Genomic DNA, 21,838 nt, shown 5'->3' with positions numbered 1-21,838 from the left:
GGTGACGCACCCTCCACAAATCCAGCCATCCACTACCCTCCATGAACTGTGACAGCTGGGATGTAGCCGGTGGGGGGGGGGGGGAGCCTCCCCAGACATTCCATCACCCAACCTCAGTTTATCAAGGCAGTTGTTCATGACCATATTAAAGTCTCCCATACAGATAACGTCTGCATCCGGATAATTTAGGGCAAAACTCATCGCCTTCTGGAGAATTGATCCCTCCGGGCCTCCCACCTAATATCTTTATGCATCAACAATGAAACCTCTCGAATAACTAGTATAAAATGCGTGGATAAACCATTGTACCCATGGTTTCTGTACGCACCGAGCTGTATCACTGGTCAGGTGCGTCTCCACTAAGGCCACAATGTGAGGGTTATAATGCCTAAACTGCGAAAAAAAAACTTGATTTTCTTCTGGGGGAGTTTTAATACCCCTCACATTCTAGGTCATGCATATTATTTCAGACCCCATGTTTACTCATCTGGATATGGTGCACATTATTGCTCGAGTAAAATTTAGAGACATCACAAAGAGAGCAAGATTGCCGTTGGCTGCGACTTCTACCTAAATAACAATTAAAACGACTGTAAAAGAAAAAACAATAAAAACCAAACAATGTAGGAGCCAAGTCCTGCGCTCCCATCATAGAACAAACAAGGGGATACCATCACTGAGCTAGTGCTGCGACTCTCACTGTCAGAGCGCGCGCTTCAAAAAAATGGCCGCTGCCTCATGCAAGCCCCGCTGGCCTCCTCAGCTGTCAGCTCACCAGCTTGTAACGTCCTCCTGCGGGGGTCCAGTAGCATCTCGGAGTCCAGGGGGTCCCGATATTAGCAGGTACGTCGCGGCAGCAGTGGTCTATGAGCCGGATAAATGCAGGATTTACAGGAGCTCTCCCTATGAGTGTCCTCTCTCCACCGCTACATAGCCACGCCCCCCCCATAGAAATTCTATTTGGTAATAATTAAAAAAAGTTATGGACATGTGAACAGCACCATAGTCTATAAAGGAGTCTATAAGACGGGGGCTACAGATCGTGCTACATTTCTGATCTCCCCAATACAGATGGTCGCTCAGATCAGCCTTTGAACATGTCTTCTGAGAGGGGAGAACGGTATAAGCGGCTGCTGGACCCCTCAGGCAGCTGCTTATTTCCACAAACCAAAGGGAACAGGCATATTGAAATTCAACTTGCGCAATCCTACTTTCTCCCTATCATCTGTTGGGAAAGAGTCAGCACCAGGGCAGGTTAAGGGTCCCTTTACACTAAACGATGCACCAGCGATCCCGACAACGATACGATATTGTCAGGATCGCTGGTGCCTCGCAACAAGATCACTGGTGAGCTGCCAAACAGGCAGATTTCACCAGCGATCAGGACCAGCGAGGACGCTGGTAGCCAAGGCAAATATTGGGTAACTTGGATACCTGCGCTTAGTTACCCGATATTTACCATAGATACCAGTTCCCAACGTCTGCTTACAGTGTTGGAAGCTCGCTAATCGTTGGTCTCCCGCTGCCACAAACGATCAAAAAATGGCCCAGGACATTAGAGCACGATCAGCGATACCCGGCAGGGGGGTCGGTCACTGATGTGCGTCACACACAGCGAGATCGCTGGCGAGATCACTGTTGCATCACAAAATCAGAGATCTCGCTGTGTGTGATGGAGCCCTTAGGTGACATTCAAGAACAGAGTTGTAATAAATAAAAGATGTCACAATTTTAATAATTTTTTTTTTATTTTCTATTACTTCATAGTTAGAATCTTTGTATCATGTACAATGTCTTCACATATTAGCCGAAAACAGAAGACTAAAACGTAATGCTGCGAAATGACTGCACAATATGACGTATGAATACTCTAAAATCAGGTATAAAACATATTTTAAAGGGATTATCCAGCACTGTTCACTTCCATTTCGGGTGCCATTATCATGTTCCCACCTATCTCCTGGGATACGGGCGCCACTGGCAAACATCATGAGCATCTCCTTTTCATCAGAAGAGAGTGGTGCTTCACAACCCATTTACAATTAAAACTTCAATAAAACAAGATTACAGCAAAAGAGTTTAAGGTGTTTTCCACCCTAAACACGTTGTGGGACATCTAGTGATCACCAGAACAGGGGGCTGACGTTTTCCCCTATAGTCCTCTGGCTAGAAGGAACTGAATGGGTCCTTCATAGGTTTACCAGTTATCACGTTTCCAAGGGCAGGTAACAACTTGCTTGGACAGGAAAGCCCCTTTTTTTTTTTTGGGGGGGGGGGGGGGGGGGAGGGGTGGGTTAAAGCAGAAGAAAGGTAAAATGTAAGTCTGTGCATTATACCAATAATCTACTTGAGACCCATTTCCATCTAGTGTCATATACAGTGCTCCCCGTTTGATGCAAGGAATTAAAAAAATCTATTCATATTGATTATTCATAGGCGATTTGCACCCAGCCTGAAGGGGGTACTAATACTCCCAGCACAAGGCTATTATAGTGAACTGATCTGAGTAATAATCAGGAAGCCGGTACAGATATTGGCGCTGCTCTTGGCTCCAGGGACATCAGTGCTGACTCCAGTCGCCTTACAGTTCCTTCACCCATTTGAGGAGTTGTGGGACGTAGTAAGTGATGATGATGTCAGCACCTGCAAGAGAAGAAGAATTATCAAACCGCGCAAAAGTCCTTAGAAAAAAGAAACCACATACTACTCCCTTTAACTAGTGATGAGCAAATGTGCTCCAATGAGGTGTTATCCAAGCACGCCACAGATACTCTTAGCACACAAGTGTCATCAGATAACACCTTGCTCATCACTATTTCTCACACAAAACAAAAACCAGCACCACACATGCCTGCAGGTTGTGTGTGGTACTGCAGCTCAACCACAGTCACTGCAATTTAGCTGAGCTGCAATACCAGACATGACCATTAGACAGATGTGACGCTGTTTCTGGGCCAACACCAGCATTGCTGCCATGATAACGCTCAGTGAATCTGATTACAAATGCTATAGCTCATTCCCCTTTGCCAATATCACAATGCAATCAGGAGTCTAGGAAAGCTGGGCGACAACCCTGATAGTACAGTGACCATTTCTGGCAATCACCCAGCTTTTCCTTAAATATTACACTCACCCGCTCTCCTGAATCCAGTCATGGCTTCTAATACAGCTATCTTCAAGTCAAAAGCTCCGGCCTTTGCTCCGTGCCACAGCATGGCATACTCCCCCGACACGTGGTACACGGCTAGTGGCAGGTCAGGGTGCTGAAATATGGAGGGGACCATTAGTTAGATTAAATCTTCTGCTCCTATCTTTACTGGAACTAAAGGAAGCAGGAAGGGAAGACAATTATCTGTCATCTATGTAATTCCTCGCTTTATATCAGGAGTTTGAAATTGTTACGTCCAGCATCCTGTGCCGATACAGCGCTCCAAAATCTCTGCATAGAGCTAAAATACTGTGTCTGCAGCCACCACTAGGGGGAGCTCCCTCATACTGTTTATATAGAGTGCAATGTGCATACAGTGAGCCCCCCCATTGGTGGTGGGCAAAAAGCAGCAAAAAAAAAAAAAAAAAAAAAAATCATAACTATGTGGGCTGTAGGGGGAATTTGGAGCTGTCGATAAGAAAGTGCAACTTACTGAACTTCTTTATTTAAATTGTACTCCTTTATATAGCACCATCCTATTCCTACTTACAGACATCATCATTACTGCCCCCCATTGAGCATTACCTTGTCCTTCACTTCTCTAACAAGGTCCAAATATGGCATCCCAGGCTTCACCATTAGCATGTCTGCACCTTCACGTACATCACGGTCCTATCCAAATAAGAAAACATGACGTGTCTTAAAGTGGTAGCCCAGTACTTAGATACTGTTGAGCCACGAGTACCAAATCAGTGATTCTAGACTTAACACCCCCCCGATCAGCTGTTTGCAGCTCCTGATTTTAAGCATTGTAAGGTGCCAGGACCCCACAGCTCCATGCAATGGCTTCCTATTAAAGTGAATGTGAGCTGAGCTGCAGTACCAAATTGTGGCCACTATGTGGTGTACAGAGAGCTGCTGCACTGCTTCCATACAAAATGCCAAACAGCTGATTGGTGGGGTGCCAGGTATGGACTCCCATGATCAGATATTGATGAGTTATACCAAGGAGAGGCCAACAGTATCCAAGCAGTGGAAAACCACTTTAAAACAAATCATCATGTATCATGAATTGCCATATAACCCGATTGGATATCACTCTGGATCATGTGAATAGGTCTTAAAGGAGATCTGTAAGGTGTAGTGTCTGCCTTCTTACCACCGCCCTGCTGGCCAGTCCTCTGGCCCCGGGAGGTAACTGATAACATTTCCGGTCACCGAATGCAGGCTTGGACTGAGCTGCGTCTCTGTAATAGAGAGAGGAAACATACGAGTTAGAATACCCGACCCCATGACAGCAGCGGCCATCTCTGACCTTAGCATTACTCTGCAGGAGTAGGGGCACTCTGAAGTAGAGCCATCCTGTGCCTTCTTCATGGTTGCAGTTAACCTATTGGTACCTGTGGCCCTATACGTAGTCTCTGAAGTATACAGATTTAAGGACGTGGCCACAGGACCAGGATCCTGCAAATATATTTGCTCATCTCTATATGGGACCACTGTTTAGTGGTGTACATCGGCACCCTCTCTGGCAGACCTGGCTGTCTATGTATTCATCTGAACAGCCCTACCTCCCCCCCCCCCCAAAAAAAAAAAACAACAAAACAAACAAAAAGAATTAGTCTTATAGGTAATTCGGTTTCTAGGAACCTTCCACGACAGCATAGGAGGTTGTCTCCACGCTCTAATGGCGCACAGGAAGCACAAAGAGTTTAAAAGACCCTCCCATTCGCTAGTGACTTACAACCAACACCATAGTCCTCTCTCCCCTCTATATCAGTCTGTGATTGTTAGTTTACTGTAAGTGATATCTGTAATTTGTATGTAACCCCCTCTCATGTACAGCACCATGGAACCAATGGCGCTATATAAATATTAAATAATAATAATAATAATAATAATAGCAGCACTGGTTACCTTAGGCTATGTGCCCACGTATGCAGAAAATTTCTGCATGAAAACCGGACTCCTTCCTAGAAAACGCGCGTTTATGCGTTTTTTTCCGGGCGTCCCCAGTCTCATAGAAAATAGCTAGAAATGCGGATTTTTTTCACAAAATTAATGAGCATGTTGCGTTTACCGCGATGCGTTTTTTCCGCGAAAAAAACGCATCAATATGCACAAAAAGTGCAGAATTCACTAAAATGAATGGGATGAGTCTTGCAAGCGTTTAAGCATTTTTGCTGGTAAAAACGCTTAAAAACGCAAAAACAACGCTTACATGTGCACACCGCCTTAGGGTATGTGCAGACGTTGCGGATTCGTGTGTGGATTTTTCCGTGCAGAATCTGCAGGTCAAAATGTCTGCGTTTTACCTGCGGATTTACTGCAGATTTCGCCTGCATTTTTACACCTGCGGATTCCTAGAATGGAACAAGTGTAAAAACGCTGTGGAATCCGCACAAAGAATTGACATGCTGCAGAAAACAAACAGCTGTGTTTCTGCGCGGAATATTAGGCAGCATGTGAACAGCGGTTTTTGTTTTCCATAGGATAACATGGTACTGTACATCCCTTGGAAAACTGCTGCGGATCCGCAGGGCCAAATCCGCAATGTGTGCACATACCCTTAGACTCCCAGGAATTATCCAAGGAACATAGGGAGGCAAATAGTGCTGTTGTGGAAGGTTCCTAGAAACCTGATTACCGGTAAAACTAATTCTATTTTCTCTAGTCATCTTCCACGACAGCATAGGAGGAATACCAACCAATTCTGCACTGGGTGCACAACAGCCTGAAGAACTTTCCGGCCAAAGGCTAAATCCCTATTGGACAACAAGTCCAATCTATAGTGTCTGGTAAATGTATGAAGTGAACACTATGTAGCAGCCCTGCAAATCTGCTCGGTGGATGCGCCAGCTCTCAGCCCAGGAGGTCGAGGTAGATCTTGTAGAATGAGCCTTGACTCCAGCAGGAGGGGGGTTATATTCAGGGCTAGATATGTTTGAGATATAGCCATCTTGATCCAATTTACGATGGTGCTCTTCGCCACCTTCTTTCCCCTATTTCGACCTGATGGATGGACAAACAGATTCTGGTCAATTCTCCATGATTTGGTTTGTCCCAGGTAGTACAAAATTGTACGCCAAACATCGAGAGTATGGAATTCCTCTTCCTTTGCATTTGTTGGATTCTTGCAAAAGGAGGGGAGGACGATGTCCTGTCAACAGTGAAAATCAGACACTACTTTGGGCAAAAAGGATGAATCAAGATGGAGAACTATACAATCGTCTCAGATTATTAGATAAGGTTCTCTTAAAGACAATGCCTGCAGGTCCTCTATACGTCTTGCTGTAGTTATAGCTACCAAGAAGGCTGCTTTGCAAGAAGCTGATGGCTACAGGAGGATAAAGGTTCAAAAGGGGTTTGTGTGAGGCCCTTAAAGACTATATTTAGATCCCATGAGGGAATAACATACTGTTTCCTGGGACACAGAGTTTAAGGGCTGACACCATGAACCTTTTAATCCAACAATGGTTGGCTAAGTCCTGATCAAATACAGAGCTCAGGGCAGAGTCCAATATTTGTGAGATGTTGGGGTGGAATGGATATGGTGCATTAGGCATGCACCAGGATGAAATCTTTTTCCATACTTTGTTGTAAATGGCATTAGTGACAGGTTTTCTGGACATTTGTAAGGTGGCAATAACTTTGCCCAAAAGCCCCTGTGCATGCAACACCTGGGCCTCAGTAGCCAAGCAGCCAACTTCAGTTTTTGAGGGTTCGGATGATGCAGAGGTCCCTGCGAGAGAAGATCGGTGTCCGGTGGCAACGGGATTGGACAATCCACCCAGAGATCGATGACAAGGTTGAACCATTCCTTTTTGGCCACATTGGAGCCTCTAGGATGGTTGGTACCCGATATTCCCGGATCTTACGAAGAGTCTTTGCCAGCATCGGAATCGGAGGAAATGCATACTCGGAGATTTTGGCTATCAGAGTCAGGCGATGATCTTCTGGTGGGAAGGACATCTGCTTTTTTGAGTTCAATATCACTCATAAGAACCTTCTTGTTGTGGAGCGTTGGAGATCTGACTTTTTTAGTTTTGAGAGCTATCCCAGGGATTGTAAAAATGTCCAGTGACCTCAGTACATGAGAGTCTGAGCAGATGGAGCTATAATTAGGAGATTGTCCAGATAAGGCACAATACAGATTACCTGCCCCCAGATGTAGGTCACTACCTCTGACATTATCTTGGAGAACACCCTTGGTGCAGAAGAAATGCCGAAGGGGAGCATGTTGTACTGATAGTGCTTCACCTACTAGTTTTGTAGGACTGCAAATCTCAGATATTTCCTGTGGCGAGGATGAATTGGGATGTGAAAATAAGCATCCTTCAGGTCGATGGTTGCCATAAAGAAATGAGGTCCTATCAGTGGAATTGCTGATTTCACTAACTACATCTTGAATCTTCGATACACAATATGATGGTTGAGCCCTTTCAAATTTATTATAATGTGCGCATCTCCTGAAGGTTTTTTCACAACAAAGAGGCGGGAGTAGTGACCTCTTCCCCACTCGTCCACTGGTACTGGGGGAGATTGCCTTTGATCCTAGCAGATCCTGAAGACTGGATATCAGTAAAGGCCCCGTCACACATAGCGATCTCGCTAGCGAGATCGCTGCTGAGTCACAGCGATCAGCGACAGGCCCCCCTGTGCCGGGTTCGCTGTAGGAAAGCCCAGGACTTTTCTTTGGTCACTGGTCTCCCGCTGGACAGCACGCATTGCTGCGTGTGACAGGCGGGAGACCAGCGATCAGCTGGTAACTAACGTACACATCGGGTATTCAAGGGACGCACGTCCCTTGGATACTCAATGTGTACGTTAGTTACCAGCCCCCTGCATGAGCGCGCTGGTAACTAACGAACACAGCGACGACGCGCGCTGGGCGTCTGTGCTGATTGCTGGTGAAGCTGTCTGTTTGACAGCTCACCAGCGATCACATAGCGACTTACCAGCGATCCTGACACGTTGATATCATTGTCGGGATCGCTGGTGAGTCGTTATGTGTGACGGGGCCTTAAGTCCTGGGCTCCCTAAGACGGTAGGAAGGCGACTCTTATACCCCGAGGAGGGGAGGATTCGAACTCTATAAAGAGGCCCTCCCTGAAAACATCGAGGACCCACTGGCAACTGGAAATGGCCAGCCATTGATGGAAGAAATTCGAAAGCCTCCCTCCTATGGTGGCGGAGTCATTGCTTGTTTTGGTACTGCTGCTGGGGGACAAGGATGTTCCAGCCTTTCCCCTTAGCGTAGCTCCACCTCCCGGTTTTTCCTTTACCCTTGGCTTGAGGGGTCTGAGGCAGAGAGGAACGAAAAAGACGCTTCTTGGCAGACTTCTGCTCAGGAAGAGTCTTCTTTCTGTCTGTCTGTGGCCTTCTCCAGTATGTCATCAAGGGCTGGTCCGAAGACATATTCACCCTTAAAGGGGATGGAACAGTTTAACCTTAGAAGTGACATCCCCACTCCACACTTTAAGCCACAGAGCCCTTCTAGCAGAGCTGGAGTGGACCAGGGACCTAGCAGCGATGCGAACAGATTCAGCAGAGGAGTCCGCCAAGAATCTTGTTGCCTTTTTAAGTAACGGAAGGGACTCTAACAACTCCCCTCTTTAGGTCCCCTGAGAGATGTGATTCCCTAATTGATCCATCCACCGGAAGAGGGATCTGGCAACACAGGTGGAAGCTATGTTGGTCTTCGGTGAGGGGGGGTAGGTCTCCCAGGATTTTTTCAGCAGGCTCTCCACCTTCTTATCCATTGGGTTCTTAAGTTGGGATGAGTCCTCAAAGGTGAGTGCAGTTTTCTTGGTTACGCTCGCCACCTGCACATCCACTTTAGGAACATCCCAGCTAACTGATTCGCCCTCCAGAGGAAACCTATGTTTAAGTTCCGAGGGGGTAGTCAGCCACTTCTTCGGGGACTCCCACTCTTGGGAGATCATGTTCATGATTTTTTCATGGACCGGGAAACCCAATCTGCCTCCCTGCTTTTAACCCTCCAAACATTTCATCTTGGATTGTTTGGTGAACTTGTTCCTCCTCCAAGCCCATAGTGTTACAGACTGCACTAATTGACTCCTCCATGAATTCCGTTGAAAAAAAAAAAAAAAAAAGATTTTATGGGATGATTCTTCCCATCTATCTGAAGCTGAGCCATAATAGTCTTCAGAAACCGAGTCAGAATCCTCAATTTGGAGTCTTCTGTTCTTAGGAGGAGATGGTCCTGGAGAAGGAGGTGGAGGTGAAAAGGTAGCTAAGGAGGATTGTACCTCCTGCTTAACTAAAGTACGTATCTCATCCTGGAGCGAGGGATGTTCAGCCCTAACCACGTTATCCGTACACTCCTGACATAGCTTCTTCTTCCATAGAGAGGGAAGCTTCTTATTGCAGATGGCACACTTAAGGACCTTCTTAGCCAGGTTTTTGTGGGCAGACTTGTCTCCCTAGGAAGAGAAGGGAGAGAACCCAGGACCATGGCTAGGACCCTCCCCACCACAGGGGCTGGGGCAGCGCTGGGATCTGCAGATGTAGGGCAGGAAGCAGACACACCATCCATACTGCAGGGATTAACGTTACCTGGATGTGTCTTCCGGCAGGCTTACATAGGAATAAACCCTGCCTTCAGCGCCATACAATTTCCTCTCTTCTCCCTCTGGGTCCTGAGCAGGCGTCAGCTGGTTCAGCGTGCTCTGCACGCCGCCGTTCGGAGGCTGCAGACGGCCAAAACCAAAAGGGGATACGTTCCAGAGTGGAGCGCAAGGCCCGGAAGTGACTCGCGCATAGTACATCACTTCCGGGTCGCTGAACAGCGTGCGTTGAGGGGGAGGAAGCCGGAAAGCTCTGGAAAGCCTCCGGGCTATGGGGATCACTGGCCCGCTTTATCCCCAGCGGTAGCGCAGGAGGGCCAGGAAGGTCCGGAATCAACCGCAAGCAGGGAGACTGGAGCAGAACGGAGGAGGAGAGCGGAGCCCACTACCACCACTGCCCGGCTTCAAAACCAGGTACATTGCAGCGCTGGCCACGCAGCATATGGAAAAAGCAAAAAAAAAAAAAAAACACTCCATGCCCATGGGGGACAGAAAACACACTGGTGAATAGGAGGTGGGAGGGGCTTTTAACCTCTTTGTGCTTCCTGTCCTCTATTAGGCAGTGGAGACAACCTCCTATGCTGTCGTGGAAGATGATGACTAGAGAAAAATACCAATCACTGCTGGCGTAAACGGCACCTTTCTATAGTGAAATCGGTATGTAGTGAGATCACCATGCAAAAGTGTCACTGACTGTTTCCAATAGCTCAACTACTCTGGTACAAAGTGCAGGAGGGCACGGCTAGGACGCCACCCAGACCTTTAACCCTCTAGACAGCGGAGTGGCCAAATCACACAATGCAAAATTAATCCAGCTTCAAGGACAACTTATCACGGCACAAGCCTAAAAATTAAGGCATCCCACAAAGTCGCAGAGCCCATGACACATGACCCCATCCCCGGAACTGACCTGAATGGACCATAGAAGCAGGAGGCAAATTTTGCGCTGTAACTCAAAACTGAAACCTGGGTATAACAAAAAATAAAAAAAATTTAAACCCACATAATATAAATATTTAAAATTAAGCCTAAAAGGAGCAACTCGAGCTAAGATGAAACACTGCTCTCAGCAATACAGCACCAGGCAATGTTGCATTATATCATTTCAGTATGTCTCTGACGTGCATTACCAGTCAAAACCTGTAGACAAGAGTGTAGCTGTTTCTATAAAATATAGAAAATCCACCACAGTGCCATCTTTCTAATCTCCTAAGACCCCAGTAAGGTCCAATAGAAGCTGATGAAACTTTACTTACTCTGTTCCCGAAGTCATTGGATATTAAAGCTTTCTTAATAGCGCAGATTCTCCCATCCATCATGTCGGACGGAGCGATCACGTGACACCCTGTGGCACACATCAATGCACTGAGTGTGGAAATATGGCTGGAGGTGAGACAGGAAAAAAATATGCTATACACTACCTGCACGTGCATACGCCACAGCTACCTCTGCTAGCCGCTGACAGCTGGTCTCATTCTGGATGCTGCCATCTTCTCGTAGGATTCCTATAAGAACACAGAACAGGGTGAGTGACATAATCCCACCAATACTAAAATGAAAAAGCAAGGTTGCATTAAACAGCACCACATCTCACCACAGGTTGTGTCTGGTAGAACAACTCAGCTTTATTGTGTTTGAGGCAGAGGTGCAATACCACTCACAACCTGTGGATGGGAGCAGTGCTGTTTTGGGAAGAAAGCAGACACATTTTTCTAAGTTTGTAAAACACCGGAAGACACAAACTCACCGCAGTGCCCATGTGATGTATAGGGACACAGGCACACATCACACGCAATGAGCAGATGGGGAAAGAGACTGCGGATCTTCCTAATGGCCAAGATTGCGGGAGCGTCCTCTGCATCGGCCGCCGATCCCTGCTCATCCTGAGTATGGAGAAGAATAATCTGTGATTGATGGAGGCCTGACAAATGATGAAGGGGCCTCTTTATTATGGGCACAATCGTTGCATCGAAACATGGTACCACAAACTCCTGAATAGGGTCCAACTGTGTTCATGGAAGCCTGTCAACCAATATGAGCATCATAACAGCTGTAACGTATGCATTAAACGGACTGCGCTAACGCAACTGCCTTTTTTGGATCGAGTTATGCAATCCCGCTAGCGCAGACGCCAGCAGTGACGGACCCTCGGAGGCTGCAGACCGCGTCCGAGGGTCCGTCACAGAATGACGGCACATCGCTAACGCATGCCGATTATGACATGCGTTGGCGATGCGCTCGTCTATAGCAGTCTATGGGTGCGTTAATGCATCCGTTAATGCCACTATGTAACGGATACGTTAAACACCCCCCCCAACGCAATGTGAACCCGCCTTACCTTTATGACTTTACTGGGGACGCCAAAGATCAGCACGCACTTCAGTCCATCGTCCACCAGGGGGCGCAGCATCTCCTCAAGCTTGTTCACTCCATATCTGCAAAGGCAAAAATATACAGTACTTCATTCAGACAAGCAGTATAACACAGCACATCCTGCTGTATACACAAGGGAGAGAGTTATCTTTACTGCATGGAACTGAGCAAAGCCAGGATATCACAGCCAAACAGACCAACTCCTGGGTCCTGATGTCTAGTATGGGATAGGGAGTAGAGCAGCCTGCATGCTCAGCAGACATCATGGCAAAGCCAAAACTGACCACATTATATAACTGCAGAAAGATTTATGAGGTCCAACATTCTGATTCACTGAGTTTATAGTCCAATACAATGATACTATTCAAAGAATCCAAAGTTACATCCTGTATTATACCCCAGAGCTGCACTCACTATTCTGCTGGCGCAGTCACTGTGTACATATACTACTGATCCTGTACTGATCCTGAGTTACATCCTGTGTTATACTCCAGAGCTGCACTCACTATTCTGCTGGTGCAGTCACTGTGTACATACATTACTGATCCCGAGTTACATCCTGTATTATACTCCAGAGCTGCATTCACTATTCTGCTGGTGCAGTCACTGTGAACATACATTACTGATCCCGAGTTACATCCTGTATTATACTCCAGAGCTGCACTCACTATTCTGCTGGCACAATCACTGTGTACATACATTACTGATCCCGAGTTACATCCTGTATTATACTCCAGAGCTGCACTCACTATTCACTGTGTATATACAGGGGTTGGACAAAATAATGGAAACACCTGGAAACATCAACAAAAGTTAGATTAATATGGTGTAGGTCCACCTTTTGCGGCGATTACAGCATCAATTCTCCGAGGTATGGATTCATACAAGGTGTGAATTGTTTCCAAAGGAATTGTAGCCCATTCTTCAGGTAAAACGCCCTCCAGTTCTTTGACCGACGATGGCGGCGGAAATCGACGTCTAACTTGAATCTCTAAAATCGACCATAAATACTCAATAATGTTGAGGTCTGGGGGCCAGATGAGACGCTCAACTTCATTAGAATGTTCCTCGTGCCATGCTTTAACGATTCTAGCTGTATGAATTCGTGCATTATCATGATGAAAGATGGCGTTCCCCTCCGGGAACAGTGCTTGAACCATAGGATGCACTTGGTCGCCCAAAATGCCTAAATAATCGCGGCTGTTAATTCTTCCATGAAGGAATATCATTGGACCGGCGGATCTCCACGAAATAGCACCCCAGATCATCACAGAACCTCCGCCATGTTTTACTGTTGGGAGAAGGCAGTCTGGATGGAATGCTTCTGTCGGCTGTCTCCATACACTCGGCCGGAGGTCGGAAATAGGGTAAACGATGATTCGTCTGAGAATATCACGTTTCCACTGCTCGAGGGACCAATTCTGGAGGTTTCTACACCACTCTAAATGCTTGGAAACATTTGTCATTGAGAGCAGCGGTTTTCTAACTTCAGCCCTTCCTTGGAATCCAGATTTGTGCAGCTCCCGACGAACAGTTTTCATGGAAACTGGGTCATGTAGGTGTTCATTGAGCTCAGCAGTGATATTCGGAGCCGTGGTCTTGCGATCCTCTCTCACAATTCGCTTTAGAGTCCGACGGTCTCTCTCAGTCAATTTCGACCGGACCTGTGCTTTGCTGCAGACGTTTTTCCTTCTCTTTCAAAGGCAGTCATTACTTTGGAGACAGTACCTCTTGACACGCCAAGCATTCGGGCACTTTCTGTTACACTAGCGCCTGCCATACCAGCACCAACAATTTGGCCTCTTTGAAAATCTGAGAAGTCTGCCATTGGTATCAGGTTCTCATCAATGTTCTTACAATTCTGCAAAACAATCAGTTAATTTACATACACATCACATAACACAAATAATCAACTACAAAACATTACCATATGTCACGGTTTGCATGTTTATAACATGTTCGAAGATTATGATGCCAAAACGTTAGGTGTTTCCATTATTTTGTCCAACAGCTGTACATTACCGTACATACTCGAGAATAAGCTGAGGCACCTCATTTTGCCACGAAAAACTGGGTAAGCTTATTGACTCGAGTATAAGCCGGGTATTCAATGTTCCCTCATCACACGTAATCGATCAGCCAGAAGAGCGGCTGGCGTCAGAACAAACGAGATGCAGCGAGGGCGCGCAGGAAGGTAAGTAGGATTTGTGCTGGAAGCAGGCGACTGCGGGTGTCACTGTGTGCTATTACAGAGAAATGAATATTAATTTCTCTTTAGCAGCGGCACAGGCTTTAGCCGCCCGCTGGATCCTGCCTCTGTGACCCGCTGCTCCTGCTCCCCCGCTGTCTTTCTGGGACAACTAAGCCGAGGGGGGGGGGGGGGGGGGGGGGGGCAGGGGGTCGTTTTCAGCACAAAAAAAAAATGTGCTGAAAAATTCGGCTAAGGCTAGTTTCACACTAGCTTTTATTCGACGCAGCGCACGGCGCCGCTAAGCCCCGCCCCATCCGGTCATCGCAGCCTACTATCGCACATGGACGCTTGTGATCTGCGCACCCTATCTTTAGCATAGGGTGCGCAGATCGTGCGCTAGTAGGATTTTGGCGTGCGCTGCGCACTTTTGAAGGTGCGCCCGTGTGCGCCGAATGCAGCATGTTGCATTTCGGCGCACCTTCAAAAGTGCGCAGCGCATGCCAAAATCCTACTAGCGCACGGCCAGCGCACAATCTGCGCACCCTATGCTAAAGATAGGGTGCGCTGTTATGAATGAGTCACCGAAGGAGGAAAAAACAAAAATACAAGCTAAGTCCAGAAAACCGGAGAGGTTGGTAGCTATCGGATTGCAGACCCCTGATCCTATCCATAACAACTAACAGTAGCCGTGGGGGGTACCTACCAGGGCTGTGGAGTCGGAGTCGTGGAGTCGGAGTCGGTGCTCATTTTGGTGGAGTCGGAGTCGGAGTTGGAGTCGGTATAAAATGGACCGACTCCTAAAATATATAATAAATTGGGTACAGTAATTCAATGCAGGATGTGCTGAATATTTTTTCATAGGAATTTGGGAAAGTTATGAAATGTCCTATAAATGGCTGTTCTATTCCTGATCTAAGGCTACATTCACACACAGCGTTTTTCCTGTGTTTTTTGAGGATACGTTTTTCAGCTGCAAAAGCTGATCATCTTTTTAAAAAACCGCATCACCTGAAAGGTTTTTGAGCTCATAGATAATGTTTTCAATAGCCAAAGCAGATTAGAAATCTGCTTTATCCATATCTGTCTATCCATATCGTATCTGTACCAAAAAGAATGAAAACCGGGTAGTACACCAATATATATTCTGTTCTATCTAAATATCTTGATTATGGGATCATAAAAATGATTAAATGTCGGAGGTTCACATTGTACTACAATAAATTTTTCACTTAAATATAAGCAATATGTGTGGGAGTCGGAGTCGGAGTCGTGGAGTCGGAGTCGGAGTTGGAGTCGGAGTCGGTGTAAGAGAAATTGAGGAGTCGGAGTCGGAGTTGCAGGTTTGGCTTACCGACTCCACAGCCCTGGTACCTACGATGCCCTAGACCCCTCGATCACAGCTGGAGAACTAAATAGGCCTAAAGAAAGAAAGGGGAAATCTAAACTGCCCCAGAGCAATAGGCAGCCCCCAACATATAATGACGGTGAAGCAAGATCAAAACACTAACACAGATAGAAAGATAGGTTGAGCAAACGATGGGGCCCAAGCTAACTAAACAGGACAGGATAGAAAAGCTGCTGTCTGCAATCCGTAAAAAACCCTACCAAAAAATGTCCCAACCGTCTGATAGGAAAAACAGGCCCTGAAGTTGCTAGGACTTCAAAAAGACTATATCAGAACTCAGGTAAATTCTGAAGACAGAGCAAAGAGACAAACTGATCAGAGACAAAAATGGAACTCAGCACACCCCCGACCGGGGATGGCTGAAGTCCAAAAAACAAGGTAAACAAAACAAAACTAATAAGTTCAATAGCAGAGCAAAAACTTATCTTTGGGAAGCAGGAATCAGACTGGTCTCCAAGAATCCAGCAGAGAAGTCACCAGCGACTCAGAAGGGCGTCGGCTGCCTTATATCCAGTCAGAATTTCCTGTTACCCAGTCATCATCTACCAGATCAGGTGTTTGGTAATCAGCCTCACTACCTTCCTTCACCAGAAGAGGGAGTTCATCAGACATCGACGGTGAAGGGGAAAATGAACTCACAACAGTGCGCAGATCGCAAGCGTCCATGTGCGATAGTAAGCGGCGATGACCGGTTGGGGCGGGCAGGGAGCCGGCAGGGGCGGGGCTTAGCTGCGCCGTGCACTGCGTCGAATAAACGCTAGTGTGAAACTAGCCTTATACAAGAGTATATACAGTACATTACTGATCCTGTATTATACCCCAGAGTTGCACTCACTATTCTGCTGGTGCAGTCACTGTGTACATACATTACTGATCCTGTACTGATCCTGAGTTACATTCTGTATTATACCCCAGAGCTGCACTCACTATTCTGCTGGTGCAGTCACTGTGTACATACATTACTGATCCTGTACTGATCCTGAGTTACATTCTGTATTATACCCCAGAGCTGCACTCACTATTCTGCTGGTGCAGGCACTGTGTACATACATTACTGATCCTGTACTGATCCTGAGTTACATCCTGTTTTATACTCCAGAGCTGCACTCACTATTCTGCTGGTGCAGTCACTGTGTACATACATTACTGATCCTGAGTTACATCCTGTATTATGCCCCAGAGCTGCACTTACTATTCTGCTGGTGCAGTCACTGTGTACATACATTACTGATCCTGAGTTACATCCTGTATTAGGTTAAGTTCACACGTAGCAGAATTGCCACTGAAGTTACCACGAGAATTCCGAAGGGAAAAATCACATTTTAAATTCCTGCGATTTTCCCGCGAAAAAACTAGCGTTTTGCAAGCGTAATTAGCTTGCAGAATGCTAGCGTTTTCCAAGCGATCTGTAGCATCGCTTGGAGAACTGATTGACAGGTTGTTCACACTCGTTAAACATAGTGTTTGACTAGTGTGACCAACTTTTTACTATTGAGGCTGCCTATGCAGCATCGGTAGTAAAAAAGATCTAAGGTTTAAAAAACATAAATAAATATCGGGTTATATTCACCCTCCGACGTCCCGCGCAGCGTCCCCAGGCCTCCGCGATGCTCCAGCAGGTCTTGTTCCCAGTGATGCATTGCGGCAATGACCTTTGATGACGTCGCTGTCTCGCGAGACCGCTACAGCATCGCGAGACACAACGTCAGAAAAGGTCATCGCAATGCATTACTGGGAACGGGAGCAGCCGGCAGCATCGCTGAAGCCTGGGGACGCTGCGCGGGAAGTCGGAAGGTGAATATAACCCAATTTTTTTATTTTAATTCTATTTTTTACAGGGATATGGTACCCAGAGCCCGGAGGACAGTCTCCTCTCCTCCGTATCATCTACAAATGTTCTGCTTACTTTTCGCATGGTGGGCACAGTCACATGCGGAAAGTAAGTAGAACAATGCATTCCTATGTGGGCGGAATCGCCGCGATTTCGCAAATTAATAAGCATGCTGCAGATTTTTCCGTGAGGCAAATCCGCCGTGGGAAAATCCACAGCATTAGCACAGCATTGCGGAATCCCATAGGATTGCATGGGATGCTGTTTTTTTTTTTGCGTTTTTGCGGCAAAATCGCGCGGTAAGAACCGCCGCAAAAAAAACCTGACCGTGTGAACGCAGCCTTATACTCCAGAGCTGCACTCACTATTCTGCTGGTGCAGTCACTGTGTACATACATTACTGATCCTGAGTTACATCCTGTATTATACTCCAGAGTTGCACTCACTATTCTGCTGGTGCAGTCACTGTGTACATACATTACATTACTGATCCTGCACTGATCCTGAGTTACATCCTGTATTATACCCCAGAGCTGCACTCACTATTCTGCTGATGCAGTCACTGTGTACATATATTACATTACTGATCCTGCACTGATCCTGAGTTACATCCTGTATTATACCCCAGAGCTGCATTCACTATTCTGCTGATGCAGTCACTGTGTACATATATTACATTACTGATCATGCACTGATCCTGAGTTACATCCTGTATTATACCCCAGAGCTGCACTCACTATTCTGCTGGTGCAGTCACTGTGTACATACATTACATTACTGATCCTGTATCAGAGCTGAAGTTTCACGTCTCCATTTTTCCCGAAGGTTTCGTTTCTCCATTTTTGTTGCTGTAAGATAAATTTTTGGAATTGGGATGGGCTGTTATGAAACCAGACTGTTCCCATCAGGTGCAAGATAAGGGAGGCGGGGGTGTAGAATTCTGAAGAATATGCCATTATACTACTTTTGGATACGGACATATATGTAGTTTCTGGTTTTCTTGCAATATTATTGGCTTATAAAGTGAAGTATTACCATGATGCTATAGGTAGTTGAGAACTTCGCATAATTAATCAAAAGATTATAAAAGAAGTGACTAAAATAAGGGGCTTAGTGATCTGTCTCGATCCTCCCGTCTCCGTGTGGTCATTTAAGTTGCTAGCAACACTCTGTGGATTAATTTGGAAATCACTAGCTCAACCGTGAAGGGTTAATTTAGCCCTCCCTCAATAGCTACCCCGATACAGTCACTGTGTATATACATTACTAATCCTAAGTTACACCCTGTATTATACTCCAGAGCTGCACTCACTATTCTGCTGGTGCAGTCACTGTGTACATACATTACATTACTGATCCTGAGTTACATCCTGTATTATACCCCAGAGCTGCACTCACTATTCTGCTGGTGCAATCACTGTGTACACACATTACATTACTGATCCTGACCTGATCCTGAGTTACATCCTGTATTATACCCCAGAGCTGCACTCACTATTCTGCTGGTGCAGTCACTGTGTACACACATTACTGATCCTGACCGGATCCTGAGTTACATCCTGTATTATACCCCAGAGCTGCACTCACTATTCTGCTGGTGCAGTCACTGTGTACATACATTACATTACTGATCCGGAGTTACATCCTGTATTATACCCCAGAGCTGCACTCACTATTCTGTTGTTGCAGTCACTGTGTACATACATTACTGATCCTGTACTGATCCTGAGTTACATCCTGTATTATACTCCAGAACTGCACTCACTATTCTGCTGGTGCAGTCACTGTGTACATACATTACTGATCCTGAGTTACATCCTGTATTATACCCCAGAGCTGCACTCACTATTCTGCTGGTGCAGTCACTGTGTACATACATTACATTACTGATCCGGAGTTACATCCTGTATTATACCCCAGAGCTGCACTCACTATTCTGTTGTTGCAGTCACTGTGTACATACATTACTGATCCTGTACTGATCCTGAGTTACATCCTGTATTATACTCCAGAACTGCACTCACTATTCTGCTGGTGCAGTCACTGTGTACATACATTACATTACTGATCCTGATTTACATCCTGTATTATACTCCAGAGCTGCACTCACTATTCTGCTGGTGGTGTCACTGTGTACATACATTACTGATCCTGACCGGATCCTGAGTTACATCCTGTATTATACCCCAGAGCTGCACTCACTATTCTGCTGGTGCAGTCACTGTGTACACACATTACTGATCCTGACCGGATCCTGAGTTACATCCTGTATTATACCCCAGAGCTGCACTCACTATTCTGCTGGTGCAGTCACTATGCACATACATTACTGATCCTGAGTTACATCCTGTATTATACCCCAGAGCTGCACTCACTATTCTGCTGGTGCAGTCACTATGCACATACATTACTGATCCTGAGTTACATCCTGTATTATACCCCAGAGCTGCACTCACTATTCTGCTGGTGCAGTCACTGTGTACATACATTACATTACTGATCCTGAGTTACATCCGGAGTTACATCCTCCAGAGCTGCACTCACTATTCTGCTGGTGCAGTCACTGTGTACATACATTATTACACTGTATTATCTTCCAGAGCGGCACTCGCTGTGTACTCATCACATTCCTCACCTGGCTTGCCCCGGCAGACTGTTGATTGGCTCTACTCCATCGTGATTATCTCTGTAACATATAAACATATATAATAAGATATACTGTACAGCAGAACATAACACAAGTTACAGCTCTGCAGCGTCACTCACGTGATGAAGATGGGGTACATGAGATTGGAGGCATGGAGGCTGGTCGCTGTGGACTGCCAGGAGCGGAGGACGGGGTGAAAGTAGCCACTGTGCAGTATGGCTTCTGCCTGCATTCTATCTGTGAAGGGAAAAAAAAACCCATTGTTCATTGTTCACCAAAACTACAAATAAAGTTCAGAAAATTAAATCAGGTTTGTTGCTCTGGGTAACTGCTTCAAAGTTTCTCCCCGAGGAGATTACAAGGTGCCAGCACAACCTATCCTTTCATCAATAAACTTTATTGATGCCGTTCTGGAATGGACAACTGCTCTGGTAGTAACAATTTAACCTCTTCACTGCCAGTCAGGCTTCACTTTGGACGGTCTTAGCCCCTGTGAGCCATGATCGCTGGGCGCCAACGTTACAGTGGCAGCCAACATGCCAGAATGGAAGGCCAAACAGGGTCGTGAAATTAACGATATCCATCATGGCTTCTGGAATAAGGGGAAAGAAAAAAGAAGCGATGCAGCCGTTAGATGTCACTGCAGACTCCCTGACAGATATTTGGCTCCTCCCATTTGTTGCATAAGGTTACAATATGCTCATCTCCGTCACTAGCGAGTTACAGAATAAGGGCTCGCTCACACTACAAATATCCTATCAATATTCTCGTATGAGCGAGCCCCAAGGGTGATTCTTATAAAGTCGGCCACTGATGGGTTAATACGCCGCAATGTGATGAATAGGAGCCCCCCTCATATTGGGCAGACACCACCCACTTGTCAAAACCTGCAAAGATTCGGAGTGGGAGCGGGCCGGGTGTGGTGGGGCTCATCAATAGTTTCACCAACAGAGGTTGCAATCTGGAGGGCGAAGATAAGAGAAATGCTGATCACAGGGAACTGCAGTAATGGCCGCAGCCGGAAGACAGATAGAAATGGCGCTGACATCGGGGGCTTTAGCTACACACCCCTGTTTAAATTGGAAACACTGCATACGATAAAGGAATGTCAGAACTCAAATCATAATGCAGGAAAAAAAAATAAAAAAGTAATTTCTGCAATAGCAAAATTAGTCGTGTCCGATAATTCAGAATATTCTGCGCTGCAGCCTGCCGGAGTACAGGAATTACACAAGACTTTGTGCTGTCTGATGGCGCTGAGCGGACTGTGGAAGGAATTATATAGACGGATATAGAGTAGTCGCTGCCATGGCAACTGCACCTAAAGGGGAAGTCCATTAGAGATAACTGGTTTTAATAAATGGATGTAATGTATTGGGGTCCCAGTATAAGAGAAGTGGGGGGGTTTATGGGGCGTCTTAGGGAATGACCCAGCAACGACCCGCAGTATAATGTGGCCCCTCCGTGGCCTGAGGTGATTATACAGGAAGACACCCGCGCCCCCAGAGCCGCACACTCACCGGTCTCGCAGCTCTGTCCGTCTGTGACCTCACTCACGTGTCACCCTGCACAAGTATCCCGGAACCGGCCTGCAGTCCGCCCCCTCATTACCATATACCACACCCCCTACCGCTGATGACACCCAGTGGCTAA

The 21,838-nt window shown here is 46.3% G+C and overlaps 1 protein-coding gene across 1 annotated transcript; it reads right to left on the bottom strand.

Annotated features, from left to right (window-relative positions):
- Positions 1 to 1,729: 1,729 nt before the first annotated feature.
- Positions 1,730 to 21,838, bottom strand: ALAD (aminolevulinate dehydratase). Its single transcript, XM_073558285.1, has 12 exons — positions 21,706 to 21,838; positions 20,305 to 20,422; positions 20,174 to 20,224; positions 12,077 to 12,173; positions 11,486 to 11,621; positions 11,160 to 11,243; positions 10,995 to 11,083; positions 10,649 to 10,704; positions 4,308 to 4,395; positions 3,734 to 3,820; positions 3,134 to 3,263; positions 1,730 to 2,643 (listed from the first exon to the last, which is right to left on the bottom strand). The coding sequence occupies exons 2-12, from the start codon at positions 20,415 to 20,417 to the stop codon at positions 2,582 to 2,584; spliced, it is 993 nt and encodes a 330-aa protein (XP_073414386.1). The 5' UTR covers positions 20,418 to 20,422; positions 21,706 to 21,838; the 3' UTR covers positions 1,730 to 2,581.

This window comes from Dendrobates tinctorius, unplaced genomic scaffold, assembly GCF_039654945.1.
Source record: "Dendrobates tinctorius isolate UK_male_01 unplaced genomic scaffold, ASM3965494v1 ptg000013l, whole genome shotgun sequence".
Classification (NCBI taxonomy): domain Eukaryota; kingdom Metazoa; phylum Chordata; class Amphibia; order Anura; family Dendrobatidae; genus Dendrobates; species Dendrobates tinctorius.
Note: the sequence above shows the minus strand (reverse complement) of the source record. Positions and strands in the feature narration are given on the sequence as shown.

Bases quoted from the DNA above. Each gene is read 5' to 3' on its own strand.
- ALAD (XM_073558285.1), bottom strand. From the start codon at position 20,417: ATGCAGGCAGAAGCCATACTGCACAGTGGCTACTTTCACCCCGTCCTC. The intron at 11,622-12,076 runs GTAAGGCGGGTT...CTCCATACTCAG, and splicing joins TCCCCAGTAAAGTCATAAAG to GATGAGCAGGGATCGGCGGC. The intron at 10,705-10,994 runs GTAAGTAAAGTT...TGTTATACCCAG, and splicing joins CCAATGACTTCGGGAACAGA to GTTTCAGTTTTGAGTTACAG.